The 23,697-nt window shown below is 41.2% G+C and overlaps 1 protein-coding gene across 1 annotated transcript in view; it reads right to left on the reverse strand.

The window, feature by feature from the left end:
* LOC136858217 (very long chain fatty acid elongase AAEL008004) overlaps window positions 1-23,697 on the reverse strand; it is a 62,232-nt gene that overhangs the window by 31,381 nt on the left and 7,154 nt on the right. Inside the window, exon 2 of the mRNA XM_067137600.2 lies at window positions 4,971-5,069. Coding sequence (XP_066993701.2) covers window positions 4,971-5,031 — 61 coding nt within the window. The 5' untranslated portion in view covers window positions 5,032-5,069. The remainder of the gene's footprint in view (window positions 1-4,970; window positions 5,070-23,697) is intronic.

Below are 23,697 nucleotides of genomic sequence, written 5' to 3' on the forward strand. Positions count from 1 at the left end.
AACCCTGCTCCTGGCGAACCGAACATGTCCTCGGACACTCGCGGCACTTTAAGCCATACGCCATTTCATTTCATTTATTTTCCTTCCACCTCCTTCCTCACACTCTTGCGGGGTCGTGGCTGCGAACTGTGTCGCAAATCTGGATTTGGCCCTGTTTTACGGCAGGTTAACCTTTCTGGCGCCAATTCTCTACGTAGGAGTATATTCACTATATTGGGGTGTTTCCGTGGTGAATGGTAGTGTGGTCTGTTTACATGAGGACAAATTAGGACAAATACAAGCATCCAGTCCCACAGACGAAGGAATTAACTTGACGCAGTTAAATTACCTGACCCGGCCGGAAATCAAACCTGGTATCTTCTGAACTGAAGGCCACAACGCTGACCATTCAGGCAATGAGCCGGACCGTCTGCTATCTCCTCTGATACTCTGATTACTCCGTTTCTGGATCAGTGCTAAAGTGTCGGCCTCCGCATCCCAAGACAGTGGGTCCAAACCCCGTAGACATAGTCGGATGTTTTAAGGGCGGAAATAATTCCATTCTACACTCCCTGACGTACGATATCGGCAAATAAAGTAGCTCTCGTGACACATTTGATGTTCACCCGAAAAAATTAAAACTCAGCTGACAGCTACGTCATCCAAACCGTGCAGCCATTCGCTCAATACTCTGAGATATTAGGCTGGTGATGGTTATTATGATTTTAAGACGAAGTACAACTGGGCAACTGTCATGTATTAAAACAAATCAGAGGGAGAAATTCTAAGATGTCTGACACTTCGAAAGATGATGGTATCTGCCAAAGAAAGACAAAGGACACGAAGGGCGAGAAAATAAAAGACATACTAGGTCTTGCAAACGCATTGCCGTCGGGATGAGAAAGGAACAAGAGTTTACCAAACGAGGTCGGGTAGGATAGATGAAAGTCAGGAGTCTGGCACAACTAAGTGGAGGCAATGCCAGGACTCAGCTAAGGGTGCGGTGGTTGCCACCCCTGAGGCAACGTTTAGTCCTTTCTTACGAGCGTGGATATTATTTTAACACCTCCCTCCCCCCATAACGGCCGTAACCGTCTTGAAACACCTGATCCCGTGAGATCTCCGAAGTTAAGCAACATTGGGCGTGGTCAGAAGTTGGATGGGTTGCCACGCGCTGTTGGTAGGGGTAAGGGAATGGAGGAGCGGAAAGGAACTGGCCACACTACCGCACGTAGTCTCCGGCTCAGGAACACCTCTGCGGAGGTTCGGACCTGCCTTCGGGCAGAATAACCCTTACCTTACCTTACCCTGCCCCCATCGCCCCACCCAAAGGGATACGTGATGTTATGATATCCAATATAAAAGGAGTCATTCTTCCTCGTTCCATGACTCCTCTTATTCATCAAGCTATCGTTCCTTCACGATTATTTTCTCATTTTGATAGTCATCTTCACAGTTTTCATTATCGACAGTGGCTAATGACCAAGTAGTTTTCATCTTAAGACAATCACGACAAAGCCACCAGCATCGCCAGTCAGCACGACTGCACACTATTTCCTTAAGGCATAAATTACCGGAAATATTATTCTCTATAGATTTTGCTATATAGTACATATCGATAGGACAATACATAACAGACATCCGAGAATTAAATTTAAGGCCTACCCCTATACTACCATTTCAGTTTTTCTTTATGCGCTTACATGTAGACATACTTACATTCATACATATATTCAGACAGACAGATTTGACGGTGCATTTATTTCTTGCTGTGGACACGACCTACATAGAAATACAATTATTTTCCAATTCTGAGCAATATACAGACAAAACTTGTAATTTATCTATACCGAGTGGGAGCTAACTAATGCACAAAATTAACACAAGTAATTGATCTTGGGGAGAGGATCACAATATCGAAAGTTTCAGGCCTGTAGCATGCACCGTTACACTATAATATCACAATGAAATCAGTAAGGTAGAGGGATAATGGCTTGAAACTCAAGACGTTGGAGGGTACAGACACCTAGGAATATGTATCAGAACAAATGCTAGTTTGTTATTTGTCCTGCATCTCGATGCGTTTAGTGGTTAAATATAAAATAAAAAGTTATTACTTGAACGATATGAAAGGATATATGGCAACGAAGCTACGAAGAAGCAAACCTTGTACAAGGTCGATAGACTCGTTGGGAGGGGAGGAGCGACCTACGACTCGGAGATGACCGGTGTGTGGCTAGGAAACACATACCGCTTACCCATGTCACAGTTCATATCGAGGGAATATTTGGACATGATTTTAATTTACGTTCAACTTATACAATCTATCTGTACAGGTTGTATGGTAATTGACACACCAAATTAACACAGGTAATAGATCTTGGGGGTCCGCCTCTGTGGTGCAGTGGTTAGTGTGACTTTATGCAACCCCCGGAGGCCTGGGTTAGATTCCCGGCTCTGTCACAAAATTTCAAAAGTGGTGCGGAGACCGGAACGGGATTCTCTCAGCCTCGGGAAGTCAAGTGAGTATACAGGTTTCGATTCCCTCCTCATCCATCCTCGAAGTGGTTTTCAGTGTTTTTCCACTTCTCCAGGAAAATGTCAGGATGGTACCTAACTTAAGGCCACGGCCGCTTCCTTCTCTCTTCCTTGCCTATCCTTTCCAATCTTCCTATCCCCCTCATGGCCGCTGTTCACTATAACACTTGAGGCTACCTGGGCGAGATATTCCCTAGCTTTATCCACGACCGAAAATCTCACTCTCCACGACACTGCGCTTCAGGCGATAGAGATGGTATCTCTCACTGAGTCGAGCGTATAAACCAACCATAGACGGGAAACTAATAATAATAATAATAATAATAATAATAATAATAATAATAATAATAATAATAATAATAATAATAATAAAATAATACAAATGGGTTTTAGATGCAGATTTTTCCAAGAATTACTCCATTTATAGACTGAAGATGACGTTGAATAAAGCTGAAACTCGAGTTCCTAAAATGGAGTAACCCGTTGTAAAAACGACATCCAGAACGCATCATTATGAGTAAATACCACAACATCTCTGCCGCAACCATTAAATATTTAACATAATAATAATAATAATAATAATAATAATAATAATAAATAATACAAATGGGTTTTAGATGCAGATTTTACCACGAATTACTCCATTTATAGACTGAAGATGACGTTGAATAAAGCTGAAACTCGAGTTCCTAAAATGGAGTAACCCGTTGTAAAAACGTCATCCAGAACCCATCATTATGAGTAAATACCACAACATCTCTGCCGCAACCATTAAATATTTAACATAATAATAATAATAATTTTTTTTTTTTTTTTTTTTTTTTTTTTTTTTTTTTTTGCGAGGGAGTGTGGAAAATCTTTCATAAGACGCTTGTGAGGGTCCGCACTCAACAAGTGTGTGGAGATTCTTACCCACTAAAAACCACACTCCCTTTTCCCACGACGTTTATCTCCGCCCCGGAACCGCTCTCGCATTACTTCAGGGCGGATGTCGTGCTTAATGCATCTTGTGCTTCATCTTCCTTCTTCTGCTTTACTATCTGTCGTAATCGTCCAGGTCCTTCTTCTTCTGACGCAGAATATTTTCTACGTAGACTGCCACCTGGTCCCAAGATTCTCGACTTCGTAGCATTACTGACACGATCCCTTCTGGCGTCAATTCTCCGTGCATAACTTCTAAGCATCTTCTTTGTGGCAGCCAATGAACACACACAAAGAAAGTATGTGATACGTCATCGATATCGCCGCAGTATATGCACACCGGACTAGTTGCTAGCCCTAGCCTATGAAGAAATTTTCGGAAGTATCCATGACCTGTCAGGAACTGTGTGAGATAGTAGTTCACTTCACCATGATTTCGGGCAACCCATACGCCCAGAGAAGGTATCAGTCTTTTCGTCCATTTCCCTCTAGAATCATCTTCCCATCTTGTTTGCCATCGTTGCATTCTGCGACTATGAGCCAAAGCCTTTGCCCTTTTCCTTCCTAGCTCTTCTTGTGTGAGCCAAATTTCTTGTCTTTCGAAGGCCAACAAGTCAATGGGAGCTACTGCTGCTACTACTAGAATCGCGGGTTCTGATACTGTGCGATATGCGCAAGCAATTCGTAAAGCTGCTCTCCGTTGTACAGCCGCAATTCTTCTCCGATATTTCACAATTTTTAACGATTCAGCCCAAATTTCCGAACCGTATAGCAGTATCGATTGAACAATTGACATGAGAAGCCGCCTTTTACTAGATATCGGTCCCTTGATATTTCCCATGAGTCTGCTCAGTGCAGTCATGGTTTTCGCTGCCTTATCTGTTACCCGTTGGATGTGGTCCCAATATGTAAGCTTAGTATCAAGCGTTACACCAAGATATTTTGTGCTCCTAGTTGTTTCGATGGCTATCTGTCCGATCTGCATCGGTACAACAGTATTAATCCTTTTCCTCGTCAGGAGGACAATTTCCGTTTTGTGATAATAATAATAATAATAATAATAATAATAATAATAATAATAATAATAATAATAATAATAATAATCTGGCTGCCTGCTTGTCAATTTCGACGTTCGATTTTACTCTAAGCCTACTAGATGGGAGAATAAACTAGATCACCCTGGGGGGTCTATGGCTGAGTTTAATTAATTTTGCTGTAAACTACAAATGTATCGCCGACAACGTACGACTACATCTGCCGGGTTTGAACACGTGATCGTGGTATCTGGAGGCCGACACTACCACTGACCCTCAGATGAAGCTGCATCAATTAACAGCAATAAAACAAGAATTGACAAAGTGAGTTCAGACAAGTAATAGGAAACAGAGGACCTTGGAATACGTAGTGAACGGAATGTCAGTATCTTCTTAGGCTCTGTGCATACGTTGTAGGAGTGTGATACCGATGTGTTTGCTGTTGAACTAAAATTAACTATTAACTGTTTCGATGGAAACAAGATGATATAAACTCACCACTCCATTCATCGTTAACTACATGGTAGCCCTTGGCAAGGGCTCGCAGGAGAGCGGCCATTTCCCCGAACTCCTTCTGCCGTCAGTGCAACCGTTGACCTGTAATGAAAGCAATAAATATAATTCAGTTACATGTGAAGTTCTACCACTATACTCGCCCGGTAGTGAAAATCGCTGAACGACTGAAAAAGTAGGAATCGCTTTCAATTCGAGATTCAGGAAGTACGCTGTATGATATTTATTAATTCAATCAATCAATCAATCAATCAATCAATCAATACTGATCTGCATTTAGGGCAGTCGCCCAGGTGGCAGATTCCCTATTTGTTGTTTTCTTAGCCTTTTCCTAAATGATTTCAAAGAAATTGGAAATTTATTGAACATCTCTCTTGGTAAGTTATTCCAATCCCTAACTCCCCTTCCTATAAATGAATATTTGCCCCAGTTTGTCCTCTTGAATTCCAACTTTATCTTCATATTGTGATCTTTCCTACTTTTATAAACGCCATTCAAACTTATTCGTCTACTAATGTCATTCCACGCCATCTCTCCGCTGACAGCTGACAAATTCGTGCTTCTGTTTTGCTAGTTATAGGCCTAGGTCTACTGTATATGGTCAATACAGGAACACTTAACTCAAGTTTGGGGTTGAAAAGTTGCATACTAACTGTTTTACAAAAGAACGTAATTTAACAAAATATACTCATTATTTTCCACATACAGTATTTAGCCCATTGTCCGACAAGAACATATTAGCTTGTAGGCTGAAATTTTTAAAATATGTCGGAATGTTTCTTGCTTTCGCTAGCATTGCTAAGCAAGTCTACTTCAAAATTAGAAGATTTGGAGGTTAGATAAGTAGTTTAGCAATGTATGTTCTAAAACAATGAGTGTTGAGTCAGTATTTTCCCACAAGGTCATTGACCACTAGCAAGGTCGTTGACGCCTAGTAGGAATGGCTAGGAGGTTCTAACCCGAGGTCATTGACCATTAATTGAGTAGTATGTCTACGGTTGTTCGCGGATTTTGCGTACGAGAGCAAGCCTAACCTCACAGTTGCAATTTTAGAGGGGCCTAACCTCAGATACGCCATTTTGGAGGGTCCTAACCTCACAGTCGCCATCTTGGAGGGGCCTAAACCTCACAGACGCCATTGTTGGAAGGGGCCAAGTTTTACGGCCAGTTGCCCTTCCCGACCTAGTTTTACGAGTAGATGCTCTTCCCTACTTGGTAGGGCCTAACCTCACTGACGCCATTTTGAAGGGGCCCCAGTTTTACGGTCAGATGCCCTTCCCTCTTCGCGGATTAGTTTTATGACTAGATGCCCCTCCCTCCTTGGTAGGGTCTAAACTCACAGATGCCATTTTGGAGGACCCAGTTTTACGGTTAGATACCCTTCCCCACCTAGTTTCGTGACTAGATGCCATTATCTCCTTGGGTTCAGTTTTACAGTCAGATGCCCTTCCCTCTTTGCGGACTTTGCGTACGTGGAGGGCCCTAACTTCACAGAGACCATTTTTAGATGGGGCCCAGTTTTACGGTCAGATGCAATTTCCTCTTCGCGGGCTTTGCGTACGTGGAGGGTCTGACCTCACAGAGGCCATTTTTGGAGGGGTCAGGTTTTACGATCACATGCCTTTCCGACCTAGTTTTACGTCTAGATGACCTTCCCTACATTTCACGTTGGCCTAGTTTTACGGCTTGTTGCCCTTCCCCTCACAGACGCTATTTTGGATGGTGGCCTAGTTTTATGGTCAGATGCGCTTCCTTCCTCCTCGTCTGGCCTAGTTTTACGGCTAGATGTCCTTCCCACCTCACAGATGCCATTTTGAAGGGTGGCCCAGTTTTACGGTCAGATGCCTTCCCTCCTCCCCATCTGGCCTAGTTTTACGGCTAGATGTCCTTCCCCCTCACAGAAGGCATTTTAGAGTGGGCTATCCTCACAGTGCACAGTTATACGGTCAAATTCCCCTCCTCCTCCATCATCCTAGTAGTGTACTCCTAATGATCTGGCCTAGTCTTACGGTCAGATGCCCTTTCCTCCTCATCTGACCTAGTTTTACCGATAGATGCCCTCACCTCCTTCGGGTCTAGTTTTAGGGTCAGATGCGCATCCCTCCTCCTCAACTGGCGAAGTTTTACGGCTACATGCCATTCCGTCCTCCCCCATCACCCTAGTAGTGTACTTCTGATCAAGTCCTGTTTTACGGTCAGGTGCCCTTCCCTCCTCCTGATCTGACGTCGTTTTACGGCTAGATGAACTTCCCTCCTCATCATCATCCTAGTACTGTACTCCTCCTGATTTGGCCCAATTTTAATTTTAGACGCCCTTCCCTCCTCATCTAGCCCCGTTTTACGGTTAAATGCCCTTCCTTCCACCACATCATTCTAGTAGTGTCCTCCTGATCTGTCTCAGTTTTACGGTTAGATGCCCTTCCCTCCTCATTTCTCCCAGTTTTACCGCTTTGGAGGAGCCAAATTGAACGGACCTCTCCCCTTGTTTCAGAAAATTAGTAAAATTGCACAAAATACATGCACTCGTTAACAACATCCTACTAGTGTACTACTCCTGATCTGGCTTTCATTGTCACATAACCTCCCCCCCCCCCCCCCGCCCTCATCGGGCCCAGATTTTCGGACAGATTCCCTTACCTCCTCCTCACCTAGCATTTCTTTAAAAAAATATATAGAAGTTTAGTTTGGTTTAATTAAACCGACTCATAATTTTTTTAGTAATTACTTTACAATATTGAAGAGCTATCCGATGGTATGTTGTCGGGAATTGAATTCGGGCCATTGATCGTGGCAGCTAATCACATTAACCGCTACACCACAGTGAGGAAATAATAATCGTGTACACAGAAAAAAATTATTATCATTGATTAAACGGAAACATAATTATAGTAATTATCATTATAATTGATGCGCTATCTGATGTATGTTTTGGGGAATTGAACCCGGGCCACTAGTCGTGTCAGGTAACAGATTTCGGAAAAGTAGAAAAATTATTATTATTGATCAAACGTAATCATAATTTAATATTTATCATTATATGTTGTCCTTAATTCTATGTCACCTAACACCACGTTTACTAACAGAATTAGGCGATGAGTACAAGAGATATTCATTAAACTTACGGATAAAAAGCAGTTACCATTTTGATTATATACTTTATCATTTTCTTGGTTGATATAGTTACGTTATTGATATGACATCGAACTGAAAGGCATCTGATAAGACGAGAGCCTTGAGTTCGGCATTTTACACTTACCTATTTCATTTTACCCTTTTGTTAGATGAAAGGAGAGTGGGAGGGCACAGAGGATGAAATTTTAAAAAAATGATATAGAAGTTTATTTTGGTTCGATTACAGGGCGAGTTGGCGGTCCCCGTAGAGGCGCGCGGCTGTGAGCTTGCATCCGGGATGTCGTGGGTTCGAATCGCACTGTCGGCAGCCCTGAAGATGTTTTTTTCGTGGTTTCCCATTTTCACACCATGCAAATGCTGGGGCTGTACTTTAATTAAGGCCACGGCTGCTTCCTTCCAATTCCTAGGCCTTTTCTATCCCATCGTGGTCATAAGACCTATCTGTGTCGAATCGACGTAAAGCCCGTAGCAAAAAATACCAAAAAAATTGGTTTGATTAAACGGAATCATAATTTTTTATTAACTAGCAAATGTACCCGTGCTTCGCTACGGTATTTTACATTGTATTCGAATATCGAAGTAAATACTGTACAAGCAGTAAATATTTTTTTTTTAATTGCATGTCTCTTAGCGATATCCGAGAAACAGCATGGGAAAGTCCCCATACTCTCTTTCCAGTGTGAAGTGTTTGTTACGAATTTGTGATATAACGGCAGGCTCACTTGCCTACTGCCATTCACAATCGAGTTGGGAAGTTTACATTATAATTGCAGGCCCCATTGCCTACTGCGCGGTCACAATCAATTTGGGGAGTTTTCGTTGCAATGGCAGCCCCCCTTTCCTACTTCCAGACAGATAACAGTTGGGGAGTTTCTATCATAATGGCAGGCAACTACAGTAATATCGGTTGAAATTGAGTTGTGCAGTTATCATTATAATGTCAGGCCCTCTTCCTACTGCCATCCAGCTTACTCCCAGTCACACCAAGTTGGTGAGTTTCCATCAAAATAGCAGGCCACTATGCCTAATGCCAGTCACATTTTAGATGATGACATTTGTTTATAATTGCGGGCACCGTTGCCTACTGCCAAACACAATCGGATAGGGGAGTATTAAACAAAACTGCATGCTTCATTGCCTTCTGCAAGTCAAATCGAGAAGTGAAGTATTCATTACAGTGGTAGGCCTTCGTCACTAATGCCAGTTACACAGGATTTGGAGAAGGACCCCATTCCTACTGCCAGTCAAAGTCGGTGTGGGGAGTACTGATTACAATAGCAGACACACCCTTTCTCGATCGCTAAAAATCGACATGAATATATATAGATCGGCATCCGAAAGTATATGCGTGTTTACAATATTGCAGACCTTCATTTACAGATTAACTGCTGCCAAACGTACGTCATATCGACAAAGGATTGTACCATAAAACGCCGGATTTAGTGGCCTAAATGGCTGGTCCTATGCTATCCCATCTATTCTTAGGTCAGATTGCGTTAGAAACGTTGAACAGGGTAAAGTGTTTGTAAGATTATCTCACATTGCATTACTTTTCGGATAATTATGTGACAGCTACATACATAGCATTTGGCTCATATATGGCTACTAGGTGGGCCAATTTTCGTGAAGAGATTGATGATTCTATATTTCCTATAAGTGATTGAAAGTATGAATTATGCATGTGAAAACGAATTTACTTAATATCGATTAATAGAGAAAAATAAAACGTAAAAGAGGTACAGATACGACAAAAAGTCATAAGACCAAGGTTGTAGATCATTCCAAATTGAACGGAGATTGTGCAGTCCGTTATGTGATAGGACTTCCCGAAGGTCTGCACCACCATTAAAATTGCCTAGATATTTCGATATTCTTCGGGGGAAAAAGTGAAAAATTTAATGTTCTTGGAAATTTTCCGTCCGTTACAGGCTAAAACGTATAATTTTGTCATATTTCAATTTTCTTTTTCGTCTGGCAGAATATGCCGCAATCTGGATTTTGGGCGAGGAGGGTAAAAAATTAGGACTTTCAGGAAAGTAAACCAGAAAAATATGCAGATGGTATTACCCCTTAAACGGGTAGCTGTGCGAAAATTTCGCCAAAATAGTCAATGTAGAGGCACACAGTCATTACGATTTTATTTATATAGATAGATAAGGAATCTGCTCCACGTACAACACCTTCTGGGCTATGTCCGCTGGACTTAACCTGCAAAACTGACCATTCATGATATCTCCCTTATTAATTCTTCTGACGAAAAAATGCAGATGAAAAAAAAAATTTAGAGATGGAATTCCATCATATTTTTCGATTTCCAGTCAGGTTGGTCTTGTACTGTATATATTGTGGAAGAGTAAAATCATCATTTCGGTTCCCTATAAACCGCCAACATTCCGGAAACATGAAATAGAGAATGTTATTGACTTTTAAAACATACCTTGGGACAGGTGGATGCTAAATATAAAGTTTAGTTCGAATATCTTCAGTAGTTCTCAAGCTGTAAGAAATACACTTTACACGCACCCGCTCTTGAGTTGAGTCCGATGGGACTTGTACCGATAAACGGTCCGTTAATGATATCTCCCTTATTAATCCTCGTATCGAAGTGATGCACATGAGAAAAAAGGGTTAGAAATGTATTTTCATTAAGACAGGTAGATTTCCATTGAGTTTGGTTGTGTATATTTTGGGGGAGTGCAAAATCACGGTTTCGTTTTCGCATAAACCCCCAGCCAGTTCAGGGATTTAGAAACAATATTTGCCCTAAAACCTACCGAAGGACAGGTGGATTCTAAATATGAAGTTTGGTGGAAATATATCCAGTAGATTCAGGCACTCGCGTACATAGGCCCTACGTAGTAATTTAGGAAGAAAATAATAGTTAGGAAAGTTGAAATTAATAGAAAATGGATTATAACTGAGGGCAGCCGGATAACAACAAATATGTAAATGCCAAGTGAATGTATTGGAAAATCAAATGCTCCTCAATAAATTATGCTGGTGTGAGTTATGGATATAATAAAGCGGTAACAGAGGAGAAATTTAGGCACAGTGATTCTTAGGTAAACGGATAAGATGACTAATGGTGTTATTACTTAATCTATTCGAGGGCGGTTATAACCTCCAACGATATTCCGCCAATATCCCGCATATAGACCGATTGACTCCTCTCTTGTCTTTTACCCAAGAAACAACCACGAATTTAAAAGCATGACGAGGAAAATGGCAATACGTTACTTCCCTGCTGGCAAGCAGTCAGAGACGTTGCCATGGTAACCTGTAGGTTCGTTGTCGGTCTGTCGGTCACTCAATGCAGAGCATGATACCAGCAGAAAATTGTAAATTTCTCCGTCATGTGACGAGTAAGGTAAATTATGAACATAACGAAAGTTGTTTACAATGAAGAGACGTTTCATGTACGGTCCACGGGGTTTAAAGAAAATCAATAGTATAAGAGAAAATGCCCCCATCTCTTCAAAGATTTTAAGATGATATGCACATCGAAACCTTTCTCGGGATGAGTATACTCTAAATATGAAGTTTGGTTGAGATCTATCCGGCCGTTTCGACGTGATGGTGGAACAGAAAAACGGCAAACAAACAGACAAACAGACACGAAAAGTAAAAACCACCGATTCGGTCTTGAGTTGACCTAAAACGAATAAATATCTGAAAAATTTGCAAAACAAAAGAAATTACAGACGGCGGACCCCCTACAACTTTATTTATATAGATTAACATTACAATTGAAGAGTTATCTGATTGTATGTTGTCGGGAATTGAACCTGAGTCTCCGGTCATGGCAGCTAATCATACTAACCACTACACCCAGAGTATTGGAAATGTAATCGTATAGTCACAAAAAATTATTATTGATTAAACGGAATTATAATTTTAGTAATTAACATTACAACTGATGCGCTTTCTGATGGTATGTTGATGGGAATTGAACCCGACACAGAATCGTAACTTTCTTAGTAATTAACATTTAAGGCCACAGTCGCTACCTTTCCAAATCTAGCCCTATCCCATCCTTCCTTTACCGTAAACCCTTGACGTGTTTGTACGACGATAATAATCATAGAGTCACAAAAACACTGTTATCATTATTGATTAAACGGAAACATAATTTTAGTAATTAACAACACAATTGATGTGTTACCTGAGAGTATGTTGGTGGGAATTGTCCCCGCCCCACTGGTCGTGGCAGCTAATCACATTAACTGCTACATCACAGTGTTGAAAAAATAATCGTATAGTCACAAAAAATATTACTATTATTATTAATATTATTGAAAAAACGGAATCATAATTTTTAGTAATTAACATTACAATTGATGCACTATCTGATGGTATGTTGTGGGGAAATTTAACCCGGGCCTCTGGACGTCAGTGAATGAAAATGTATTTTCAGTAGTAAAAACATAAATTCTGCGTGTAAATATTCTCATCTGTCTACAAAAGCTGCATTTTTAAATGTCAGCACATTACGATAGTGTTGTAAATGTAAGTGTCTAACTACACTAGAACGCACGCCTTTTACCTTTTGCACAGATTGTGAATTTCCTGTCTCGTATGCATATCCTTTCGACAGAATATCATTGATGATGATATGAATGGAAATTGACGGTATAATAAAGCAGAGATTGTGCAGTTGTACAATATGCAGATGTGTCAATAAGATACACACATTACAGACGAGAAACTATACTGCACTGCTGCAATAACTATATAAAATCCAACAGCTTGTTTACACATCCGTTACATAATACAGACGAGAAACAATAACTATATAACATCGAACAGCTTGTTGTCAAGTGCGAGAAAGGTGGTCAAGGAACCGCTCCTTTTACCGGAATATGAAGGAAGATTGGAAATTGAAATTTGTCAGTATAAATAATGCTGAGACTGAGCAGAACAAGAGTTGACCAGTGGGTGGTCGGATAGGATAGATGAAAGTGGAAGCAATGCCAGGACACAGCTAAGGGCTCCGTAGTCGCCAACATAAGGACTGAAGACAGCGGGGAGGCACGAACACACCATCTCCCGAATGCAATAGCACAGTGAAGAAAGCGATTATAGCCTACGCTATATACATTATATATTGTTATTATTCGGTGCATAACATTACACAAATTTACTACGTTCACGATTATGGATGAATATGTACATCGATCATACTCTTATGCACAATATAATTGCTCTTTTCCGATAACGAATTTGAGAAGTATAGTCTACATGCACATATGTAATAGCATCTTCTGGCTGTGTAGAGAAAGCAACGGTAACTGTGGTCATTGTCATGAAATATATATTAATCGCCGCTTTTTTACTGATGTGTAACACACAACACTGATTAAATATACTTCAACACGTTTTATGGTGTGTAAACATAGATAATATTGAAGTAATTATACACACTTCACTTATCTCAGTTAAAATAGTATAAACTTTGAAGGAAAGAAATGGATTAACACGTCTTTTCTTCGATGATTTTTTATAGCACACACGCACACTGCACCCTACGACCGGCAGAGTACACCGTATGTGTGATATTCTACCGCCCCTACGAAGGTATCGCTAGGAAAGACTACTGAATTTAAAACTGAGCTTAGTGAGGAAAGCTACAAATGCATTTCAGTATGCCAGAATCAGTTAGACTTTGCTAGATTTCCACACAACATTGAGAAATGACACATTAGGGTTAAAAGACTGATATGAAATAGCACAGTGAAGAAAGCGATAATAGCTCACGCTATAGACATTATATACTGATATTACTTGGTGCATAACACTACATAAATATACTACGAAAATGGTTATGGATGATTATATACATACTGTTATACACAATATAATCACTCCTTTCCTATCACGAATTTGTGAGGTATAGTCTACACGCACATATATAATAGCATCTTCTGGGTGTGTGAAGAAAGCATCAGTATAACGCGGAATTTTTACTGATGTGCAACACATATCACTGCTTAAATATACTTGAATACGTTTAATGGTGTATAATCGTAGATCATATTGTAGTAATTATACACACTACACTTACCTCAGTTAATGTAATATAAACTTCGAAGAAAAGAAAACGTTTAGCTCACGCTATAGACATTATATATTGACATTATTCGGTGCATAACACCGCATAAATTTACTACGAACACGGTTATGGATGATGGTCAGCTCGAAGGTCTGCAGATTACGAGGTGTTGTATGGCCAGCACGACAGACCTTCTCGGTCGTTATTCTTCGCTTTTTGGACCGCGGCCGCGATTTTACTATCAGATAACACCTTAATTGTAAACATGTGGGTTGTGTAGACCACGAACCAGCACCCCCCCCCCCAGCTGCAGGTAAAAATTCCTGACTGACCTGGCCAGGAATCGAAAACCGGCCGCGAACCAGCCCTCAATTGCAGGTAAAAATCCATGACCTGGACGGGAATTGAAGCCAAGGCCTGTTCGTAAGAGGCAGTAACGCAACTCCTACACCGTGTGGCCGAACAAGCCCTCAGATGCAGGTAAAAATCCCTGACCTGGTCAGGAATTGAACCCCAGGCCTCTAGGTAAGAGGCAGGAACGCAACCCCCACACCATGACGCGGAACCAGATATTTAATCAGATTAAGGGAAAAATCACTGACCTGGCCGGGAATGGAACCCGATGTCTCTAGGTAAGAGGCAGAAACGTGAAACCCTACACTGCACGTCCGGCCCAACATTTTAAATAGTATCTGTTAATTATGAATATTATTTAATTATAATTCTGTTCTACGAGTACTCTATGTGAGATTGTAACAGGGAAACGCAGTGTGTGCATGTGCGCTGTGTCACTGAAATTTGAAATATCCGTTTGCGGATGTTCTAGCAGGCAGACACAATGTTGAACTCCCCACTGTCGGCAACCCTGAAGATGGTTTTCCGTGATTTCCTATTTTCCCACCAGGCAAATGCTGGGGGTGTACCTTAATTAAGACCACGGCCGCTTCCTTCCAACTCCTAGGCCTTTCCTACCCGATCGTCGCCATAAGACCTATTTTTGTCGGTGCGACGTAAAGCAAATAGCATTTTTATAAAGTTGTTAAAAAACACAATTTATTCTCTGTCGTTTGCAAAATGAGAGTGTTGAGATCACTCTCTGGTGTTATTTTCAGTCTTCTGTCTTAACTTTTTGAGTTTCGAAATAAGAATTCGTGGATAGTCAAAAAAGCCTTACTGAACTTGAGGACGGGTAGAGTAGAATTTTGAGAATTATGAGAAAATAACCGTATTTCACAGTGGCAGAGGAAGTGAAGCTTGTAAGTTTAGCAGATTTCCATTTTCAACCTTTTTTTTTTTTTTACATACTTCAAACTCAGCTTTTATTACGGAAGACGAACTTGGGAAGTGACCCCTATATAAATACAGGGTGTTTACAAATGAATATCGGAGTTTTAACGCCTTATAATATTGAATACGTTAAACTTACAGTTATACATTATATGTCAAATGAAAGTGCAACTCAAACAGTTTTGTTTGTTAGCACCAGTGCGCATGTACGTGCAATGGTTTCGCCACAATCCGCTAGACAGCGGTAGTAGCAAAGATGGCGACTAGTCAACAGAAAGCTTTTTGTGTTTTGCAGTTTGCAAAGACAGAATCTGTAGTTACTGTGCAACGTGCGTTCCGCATTAAGTTCGGTTGTGATCCTCCAAGTGATAATAACATTCGCAGATGGTATCATACTGTATTACTGCTTCTCAAATCCTTTCCCATGAACCACCAATACAAAATTCTGCGACCAGTATGTGAAGCAATCTGAGTTTTTTTATGCGATTTGAACCATTTAGTCAGTTCTCCTGACGCGAAATTGAACAAAGGAATGTACACTGATACACAATAATATTTCTTTGCATCACTTCGCATTTAAATTACTCTATTGGTCTGTCTTCCTAGACGGCGTGGCAATTTTCGTAATTCAATTCAATTGCCTTTGCAAGATCCTTCAGCACACTCAGAAATTAAGCTTAAACATTACGCATGATCTTTATATTTCAAAAACAGTATACGCTGTGTCCACATATTTCAAACATGTACCTAAATCTTATCCTATGGATTACAGTGCCACTTGACACTTCTTTAAGATACTGTTTCGAAAGTGATTAAGCACGTAAAATACCGGCTAACAATTGACAAGTTTTAGTGGAAGAGTTTTTTGTTTTGTTTTTTGCAAGTTGTTTTACGTCGCACCGACACAGATAGGTCTTATGGCGACGATGGGACAGGAAAGAGCTAGGAATGGGAGGGAAGCGGCCCTGGCCTTAATTAAGGTACAGTCCCAGCATTTGCCTGGTGTGAAAATGGGCCACGGAAAACCATCTTCAGGGCTGCCGACAGTGGGGCTCGAACCCACGATCTCCCGAATACTGGATACTGGCCGCACTTAAGCGACTGCAGCTATCGAGCTCGGTGAGGAAGAGCTTTCTATCAAAAATTCTTGTGTTTGTTGCATACTCATTAAACTGCCAAAACTGTTATCATCATCATCACCACCACCATCACACATCTAGAAGTGCAGGTCACCCGTGGGTGTCAAGTAGAAAGTTCTGCACATGGCCTCCTAGGAGGCCACACGGCTACTTAAATCTATACCCAAACCCGACAGGTTAGAAATAAGAGCCCATAATAAAGCCGAAGCTCTTGCAGTTCTAGTTGTCCCACAACGTAATGAACACGCAAAGTGCACTGTTCAGAGCCTCAAACATACACTGTTTCTTTGGTCAGGGCGGAGAAGTTGTTTGTATTGTTTCCATTACCTGCTACAGTGATGAGCAATTGGATTTGATATTGCAGCCGTTTTGGCGAAATGACGCTGTGGTCAGCCCGGTGAATGTAATAGTACGGTGTGGAAGGAGGCAACGATGTCGTCAAGTCTCGTACTGGCCGTGTGAGTAACAGGTGAGCAGAAAATGGTTATGACATGAGATCTCAGCGCAATTTGAGCGCACCCAGATTTTCGGTGTCATAAATGGACTATTCTATATCCGAAGCCATGCAAGCACTGGGCTTCCCACGTCACACGTGTCAGTACTATACGCTGAGTATGTGGATTCAGGCAAAACCACCGCCACAAGGATTATGTGTCGCGTTGTGCAATGTGTTGTTGACAGGCGTTTCCTTCGGCAATTCGGATCGCAAGAGTGGATACACAGGCCTCAGTACATTAGATCACTCGTGAATTCAGTGCTGGACAACAATGAAGTGTCAGCAACTATACCATTCAGAATCATAGCCCCGCAGTTTGGTGCAGAAGCCGCTGCCCCACTAGCATGCATCTGCACAAACATTGATACAGACAAAGGAAAACCACTATTGGATTCTCGAAGCATGATAGAAGGTCACCTGGACAGATGAGTCGAGGTACCAGTTCGTACAAACGAACGGCAGGTTCCGAATTCGTCGCCAAGTACTGTACTTTAAGCAAAGGAGCTCTCTTACCATCAGGGTAGCGTTCAGATTGGTGGTGGTGGTGGTGGTGGTATCCTCGTATGTGGACTGTTAACATGGGATTAAATAAGGCCCGTGGCATACCTGAAAACATCCCCGGTGAACGAGACAGGAACCTGCTGCCGGATGATGTACACCCATTTATTACAGTACCCTGTAGGAGATCCGTACCTACAGCAAGACAATTCTCCGGTCCATCGCTCCCGAACTCTGGCCAGTTCGTTTGTTCGATGGACACCCTACGGACAGCAGGACGCTTGCCTAGATCCCAGGGTCATCCGGCCTCAATCCTATTGAGCATAACTGGCATGCTGATGAGAGGAATGTGCGCACTCTGGACAGTCTTATAACCAACCTCTGTGCAATATGGGAGGCTGTGTAGTGGTCATGAATCAGTACATCTCCCCAACACTTCCGCAGTGATGTAGAGTGTCTGTCACGCTGGATCGCCGCCAGCATCTGATAGAAATTGGGCGCTACACGCTACTAACTAGGTATCTCTAATTCAATTATCCATAAGGGTATTTTCTCAACAGTTAAATTGTTTCAAGTCTCAGTTAATTCGTTTTAAACTAGGGGTGTAATATATACATTGATCCTGATTTAAAATGCTACTTCAAGAACTTTATCCCCACTAGCAAACTTAAATTTCAATAACACGCGGAAATTCCCATAATCAGTGCAGACGGAAACTGTGGAGGAACGTTCTGTGAAATTTATGCTTTGTGGGCACCCAAGAGGACATAGAAGCACTGGGCCATTAATAAGAGGGCATATATCTTAAGCCAATTCCGAAGATTTTAATAAGTAAAGAGGAAAACGCATTGACAATATGAAGTACTAGCGAATGTACCCGTGCTTCGCTACGGTATTCTACATTGTATTTGAATATCGACGTAAATAGTGTACATGCAGTAAATAAGATTGTTTTAAAATTGCATGTCTCTTAGCGTTATCCGAGAAAGAGCATGGGGAGGTCCCCGTACGTTGTTTCCAATGTAAAAAGTTTGTTATGTATTTGTGATATAACGGCAGGCTCACTTGTCTACTGCCATTCACAATCGAGTTGGGAAGTTTACATTATAATTGTAGGCCCCATTGCCTACTACGCGGACGGAATCGATTTGGGGAGTATCGTTAAAATGGCAGCCCCCTTTCCTACTTCCAGACAGATTACAGTTGAGGAGTTTTTATTATAATGGCAGGCAATTACCCTACTATCACTCGAAGTTGAGTTGTGCAGTTATCATTATAATGCCAGGTCCATTTTCCTACTTCCAGCTACCTTACTGCCAGTCACACCAAGTTGGTGAGTTTCCATCAAAATAGCGGGCCACTATGCCTAATGAAAGTCACATTTTAGATGAGGACATTTCTTTATAATGGCGGGCACCCTTGCCTACTGCCAAACACAATCGGGTAGGGGAGTTATAAACAAAACTGCATGCTCACTTGCCTTCTGCAAGTCAAATCGAGAAGGGAACTATTCATTACAATTGTAGGCCGTCCTTACACAGGAGTTGGAGAAGGAACCCTTTCCTACTGCCAGTCAAAGTCGGTGTGGGGAGTACTGATTACAATATCAGACCCACCCTTTCTCGATAGCTAAAAATCGACATCAGTGAATATATATAGATCGACATACGAAAGTATATGCGTGTTTACAATATTGAAGACCTTCATTTACAGATTAACTGCTACTAAACGTACGTCATATCGACAAAGGATTATACCATAAGACACGCCGGATTTAGTGGCCTAAATGGCTGGTCATATGATATGTCATCTATTCTTGGGTCAGATTGAGTTAGAAACGTGGAACAGGGTAAAGGTTTGGTAAGATTATCTCACATTACATTACCTTTCGGATAATTATGTGACAGCTACATACATAGCATTTGGCTCACATATGCCTACTGGGTGGGCCGATTTTCGTGAAGAGTATGATGATTCTGTATTTCATATATGTAACTGAAAGTATGAATTATGCATGTGAAAATTCCAAATTGACTTAACATCGATTAATAGAGAAAAATCAAACGTAAATGGGATACAGATACGGCAAAAGTCAAAAGACCAAGGTTGTAGATCATTCCAAATTGAACGGAGATTGTGCAATCCGTTATGTGATAGGAATTTCCGAAGGTCTGCACCATCATTAAAATTGCCTGCATATTTCGATATTCTTCGGGGATAAAAAGTGAAAAATGTAATGATCTGGGATGTATTCCGTTCGTTACAGGCGAAAAGGTATAATTTTGTCAAATTTCAATTATCTTCTTTTTCTTCTGGCAGATTATGCCGCAATCTGGATTTTGGGCGAGGCGGATAAAAATTAGGACTTTCAGGAAACTAAACCAAAAATTATGGAGATGATCATTATTACCCCTTATAACGGAATGCTGTACGAAAATTTCGCCAAAATAGTCAGTGTAGAGGCACACAGTCGTTACGATTTGATTTATATAGATAAGGAATCTGCTCCATGTAAAACACCTTTTGGGCTATGTCCGCTGGACTTAACCTGCAAAAGTGACCATTTATGAAAAATGCACATGAAGAAAAAGGTTTAGAGGTGGAATTCCATCACGTTTGGTCGATTTCCAGTTAGGTTGGTCTTGTTCTGTATATATTGTGGAAGAGTAAAATCACCATTTCGGTTCCCTATAAACCGCCAGTCCATTCCGGAACATGAAATGTTATTTACGTTTAAAACCTACCTTTGGACAGGTGGATGCTAAATATAAATTTTGGTTCGAATGTCTTCAGTAGTTTTCAAGTTGTAAGGAATACGCTTTACACGCACCCGCTCGTGAGTTAAGTCCGATGGGACTTGTACAGAAAAACGGTCCGTTAATGATATCTCCCTTATTAATCCTGGTATCGAAATGATGCACATGAGAAAAAAAGTTTATAAATTAATTTCTACCAAGACAGGTAGATTTAAATTAACGTTGGTTGTGTATATTTTGTGGAAGTGCAAAATTACTGTTTCGGTTTCGTATAAACCCCCAGTCAGTTCAGGGATTTTGAAACAATATTTTCCCTAAAACCTATCAAGGACAGGTGTATTCTAAATATGAGTCTTGGTGGAAATACATCCAGTAGTTTGTAGCATTCGAGTACATACGGCGTAATTAAGGAAGAAAATAATACAGTTAAGAAAGTTGAAAGTAATAGAAAATGGATTATAACTGAGGACAGCCGGATAACGACAAATATGTAAATGCCAAGTTAACGTATTGGAAAATCAAATACCCCTCAATAAATTATGCTAGTGTGTGTTATGGATATAATAAAGCGGTAACAGAGGAGAAATTTAGATCCAGTGATTCCTAGGTAAACAAATAATAAGAAGATGACTAATGGTGTTATTACCAAATCTATTCGAGGGCGGTTATAACATCCAACGATATTCCGCCAATATCCCGCAGATAGGCCGATTGACGCCTCTCTTGCCTTCTACCCGAGGAACAACCACGAATTTAAAAGCATGATGAGGAAAATGGCAATACGTTACTTCCCTGCTGGCATGCAGTCAGAGACGTTGCCATGGTAACCTGTAGGTTCGTTGTCGTTCTGTCGGTCACTCAATGCAGAGCATGATAGCAGCGGAAAATTGTAAATTTCTCCGTCATGTGAAGAGTAAGGTAAATTATGAACATAACGAAAGTTGTTTATAATGAAGAGACGTTTCACGTACGGTAAACTAAGTTTACAGAAAATCAATAGTATAAGAGAAAATGGAGGAAAACCATTCTGTTTTTCCTGTAAAACCCCGTCTATTCAAATATTTTAAAATAATATGCATATAGAAACCTTCCCCGGGAGGAGTATACTCTAAATATGAAGTTTAGTTGAGATCTATCCGGCCGTTTCGAAGTGATGGTGGAAAAACCACTCAGGTTTTCCTATAAACCCCCCGTCTATTCAAACATTTTAAAATGATATGCATATCGAATCCTTCCGCGGGATGAGTGTACTCTAAATATGAAGTTTGGTTGTGATCTATCCAGCCGTTTCGACGTGATGGTGGAGAAACCATTCTGGTTTTCCTATAAACCCCCCGTGTATTCAAAGATTTTAAAATGATATGCATATCGAAACCTTGCCCGGGTTGAGTATACTCTAAATATGTAGTTTGGTTGAGATCTATCCAGCCGTTTCGACGTGATGGTGGAAAAACCATTCTGGTTTTCCTATAAACCCCCCGTGTATTCAAAGATTTTAAAACAATATGCATATCGAAACCTTCCCCGGGATGAGTATACTCTAAATATGAAGTTTGGTTGAGATCTATCCAGCCGTTTCGACGTGATGGTGGAACAGACAAACAAACAGACAGACAAACAGACAAACAGACAAACAGACAAACAAACAGACACGAAACGTAAAAACCACCGATTCGGTCTTGAGTTGACCTAAAACGGATAAATATCTGAAAAATTGGCAAAACAAAAGAAATTACAGACAGCTGACCCCCTACAATTTTATTTATATAGATTACTAATGTGGGGAAAAATCGGGGATGGATAGTACACGTCAAAACAACACAAAAAGTCCTAAGAACATACTTATGACCCACGGTCGATCGTTCAAGAGCTATGTCTGTTTTACTTATAACCTAGAATAGGAAGAGTTGGTAATTTGAATTAATTTTGGAGTCAGGCAAGCTGTTACGAATACTGCAGCACTTCGTCAGCGTGTGGAACAATATTGTTATCGAATACGTGCAAGGCTTGCAGTATTCGAACGTGTTCGACAATCAAAGATGTGACGTGTTGAGGCGTGCATTGAGGTACATGGTGGGCATGCTTGAGGATTTATGGTATTAAAATGCAGTATCCCCATTGGTACATCGACATGGCAGCAGCTGATCGAAATGGGATGTCCCAGTATTACCAGATACCTAGATAGTAGCGTGTAGCGCCCAATTTCTATCAGATGCAAACTCTGCAACCTGTGACCTATTAACCGCGGAGCATATGTTCATAGAGACATTTTATGTTGTTTTGGGAAGTACTATCCCCCCACCACCCACCCCCCACCCCCTCACCAACCCAATACTTCCCACATCTTTGGGAACATCCTGTATTCATACACTGCGAATCTTAGCGAAATACATGTATGGAGCGAGAAATTCTGTTCCATGTTTTAAAACAGTCGCTCGTGCTTGAAACAGCGGACCGTCTATTCCTCCTAAATGCGGCCAGTATCCAGTAATCGGGAGATAGTGGGTTCGAGCCCCACTGTCGGCAGCCCTGAAGATGGTTTTCCGTTGTTTCCCATTTTCACACCAGGCAAATGCCGGGGTTGTACCTTAATTAAGGCCACGGTCGCTTCATTCCACTTCTTAGGCCTTTCCTATCCCATCGTCGCCATAAGACATATCTGTATCGGTGCGACGTAAAGCAAATAGCGTCTATTCCTCCAGAGTACATACAGTTGACTCGAAAGAGTGAATGATGTGTGAGAAAGCTGGCAGATGAACATTTTACTATAGCTCGGGAAAATTTCCTGCATTGTGGGATGTGTGATCTAAATAAACCCGTACCAGTCCCGAGATCTCTGAAGTACATGGTTGGAATTCAAGTGGTGCTGTATGGTAAAATGAGTAGTCATGAGAAGTAAAAGATCACACTTGATCATCTTGAGAAGGTACGTACAAATTTTCAGATTTTTACGGTTTATAGTATAGGAATGATACAGAATGAAAGCCGTTGTGTTATATGTTACCTAGCGAGTCAGGGTGATATCCCAAAATCGCTGGACCGGATGATTAAATTCCCGCGGAGGGAACTGAGAGTGAATATGACGTCCCAAAAAATACTTGTATAGTTTTTGAAGACACAGCAATTCCGGAATTCTGTCCCGCAGGATCTTTTACGTGCCCGTAAATCTGCCGCAAGAGGCGGGGGTATTTGATCAGGATCGCCTTCAGGTCCGCCGGACTGAGACGGTACCGAGCCCACCATCTTGAGCTAAGAAGACCAGGGCTCTACGGCCTGAGCTACTCAGCCCGGAAAATAGAACTACTGTGTTGGTATATCTCTACAGTGCGTGCGTATGGTCATTCTACATCATCAT

The sequence above is a fragment of the Anabrus simplex genome, chromosome 1, assembly GCF_040414725.1.
Source record: "Anabrus simplex isolate iqAnaSimp1 chromosome 1, ASM4041472v1, whole genome shotgun sequence".
Classification (NCBI taxonomy): Eukaryota; Metazoa; Arthropoda; class Insecta; order Orthoptera; family Tettigoniidae; genus Anabrus; species Anabrus simplex.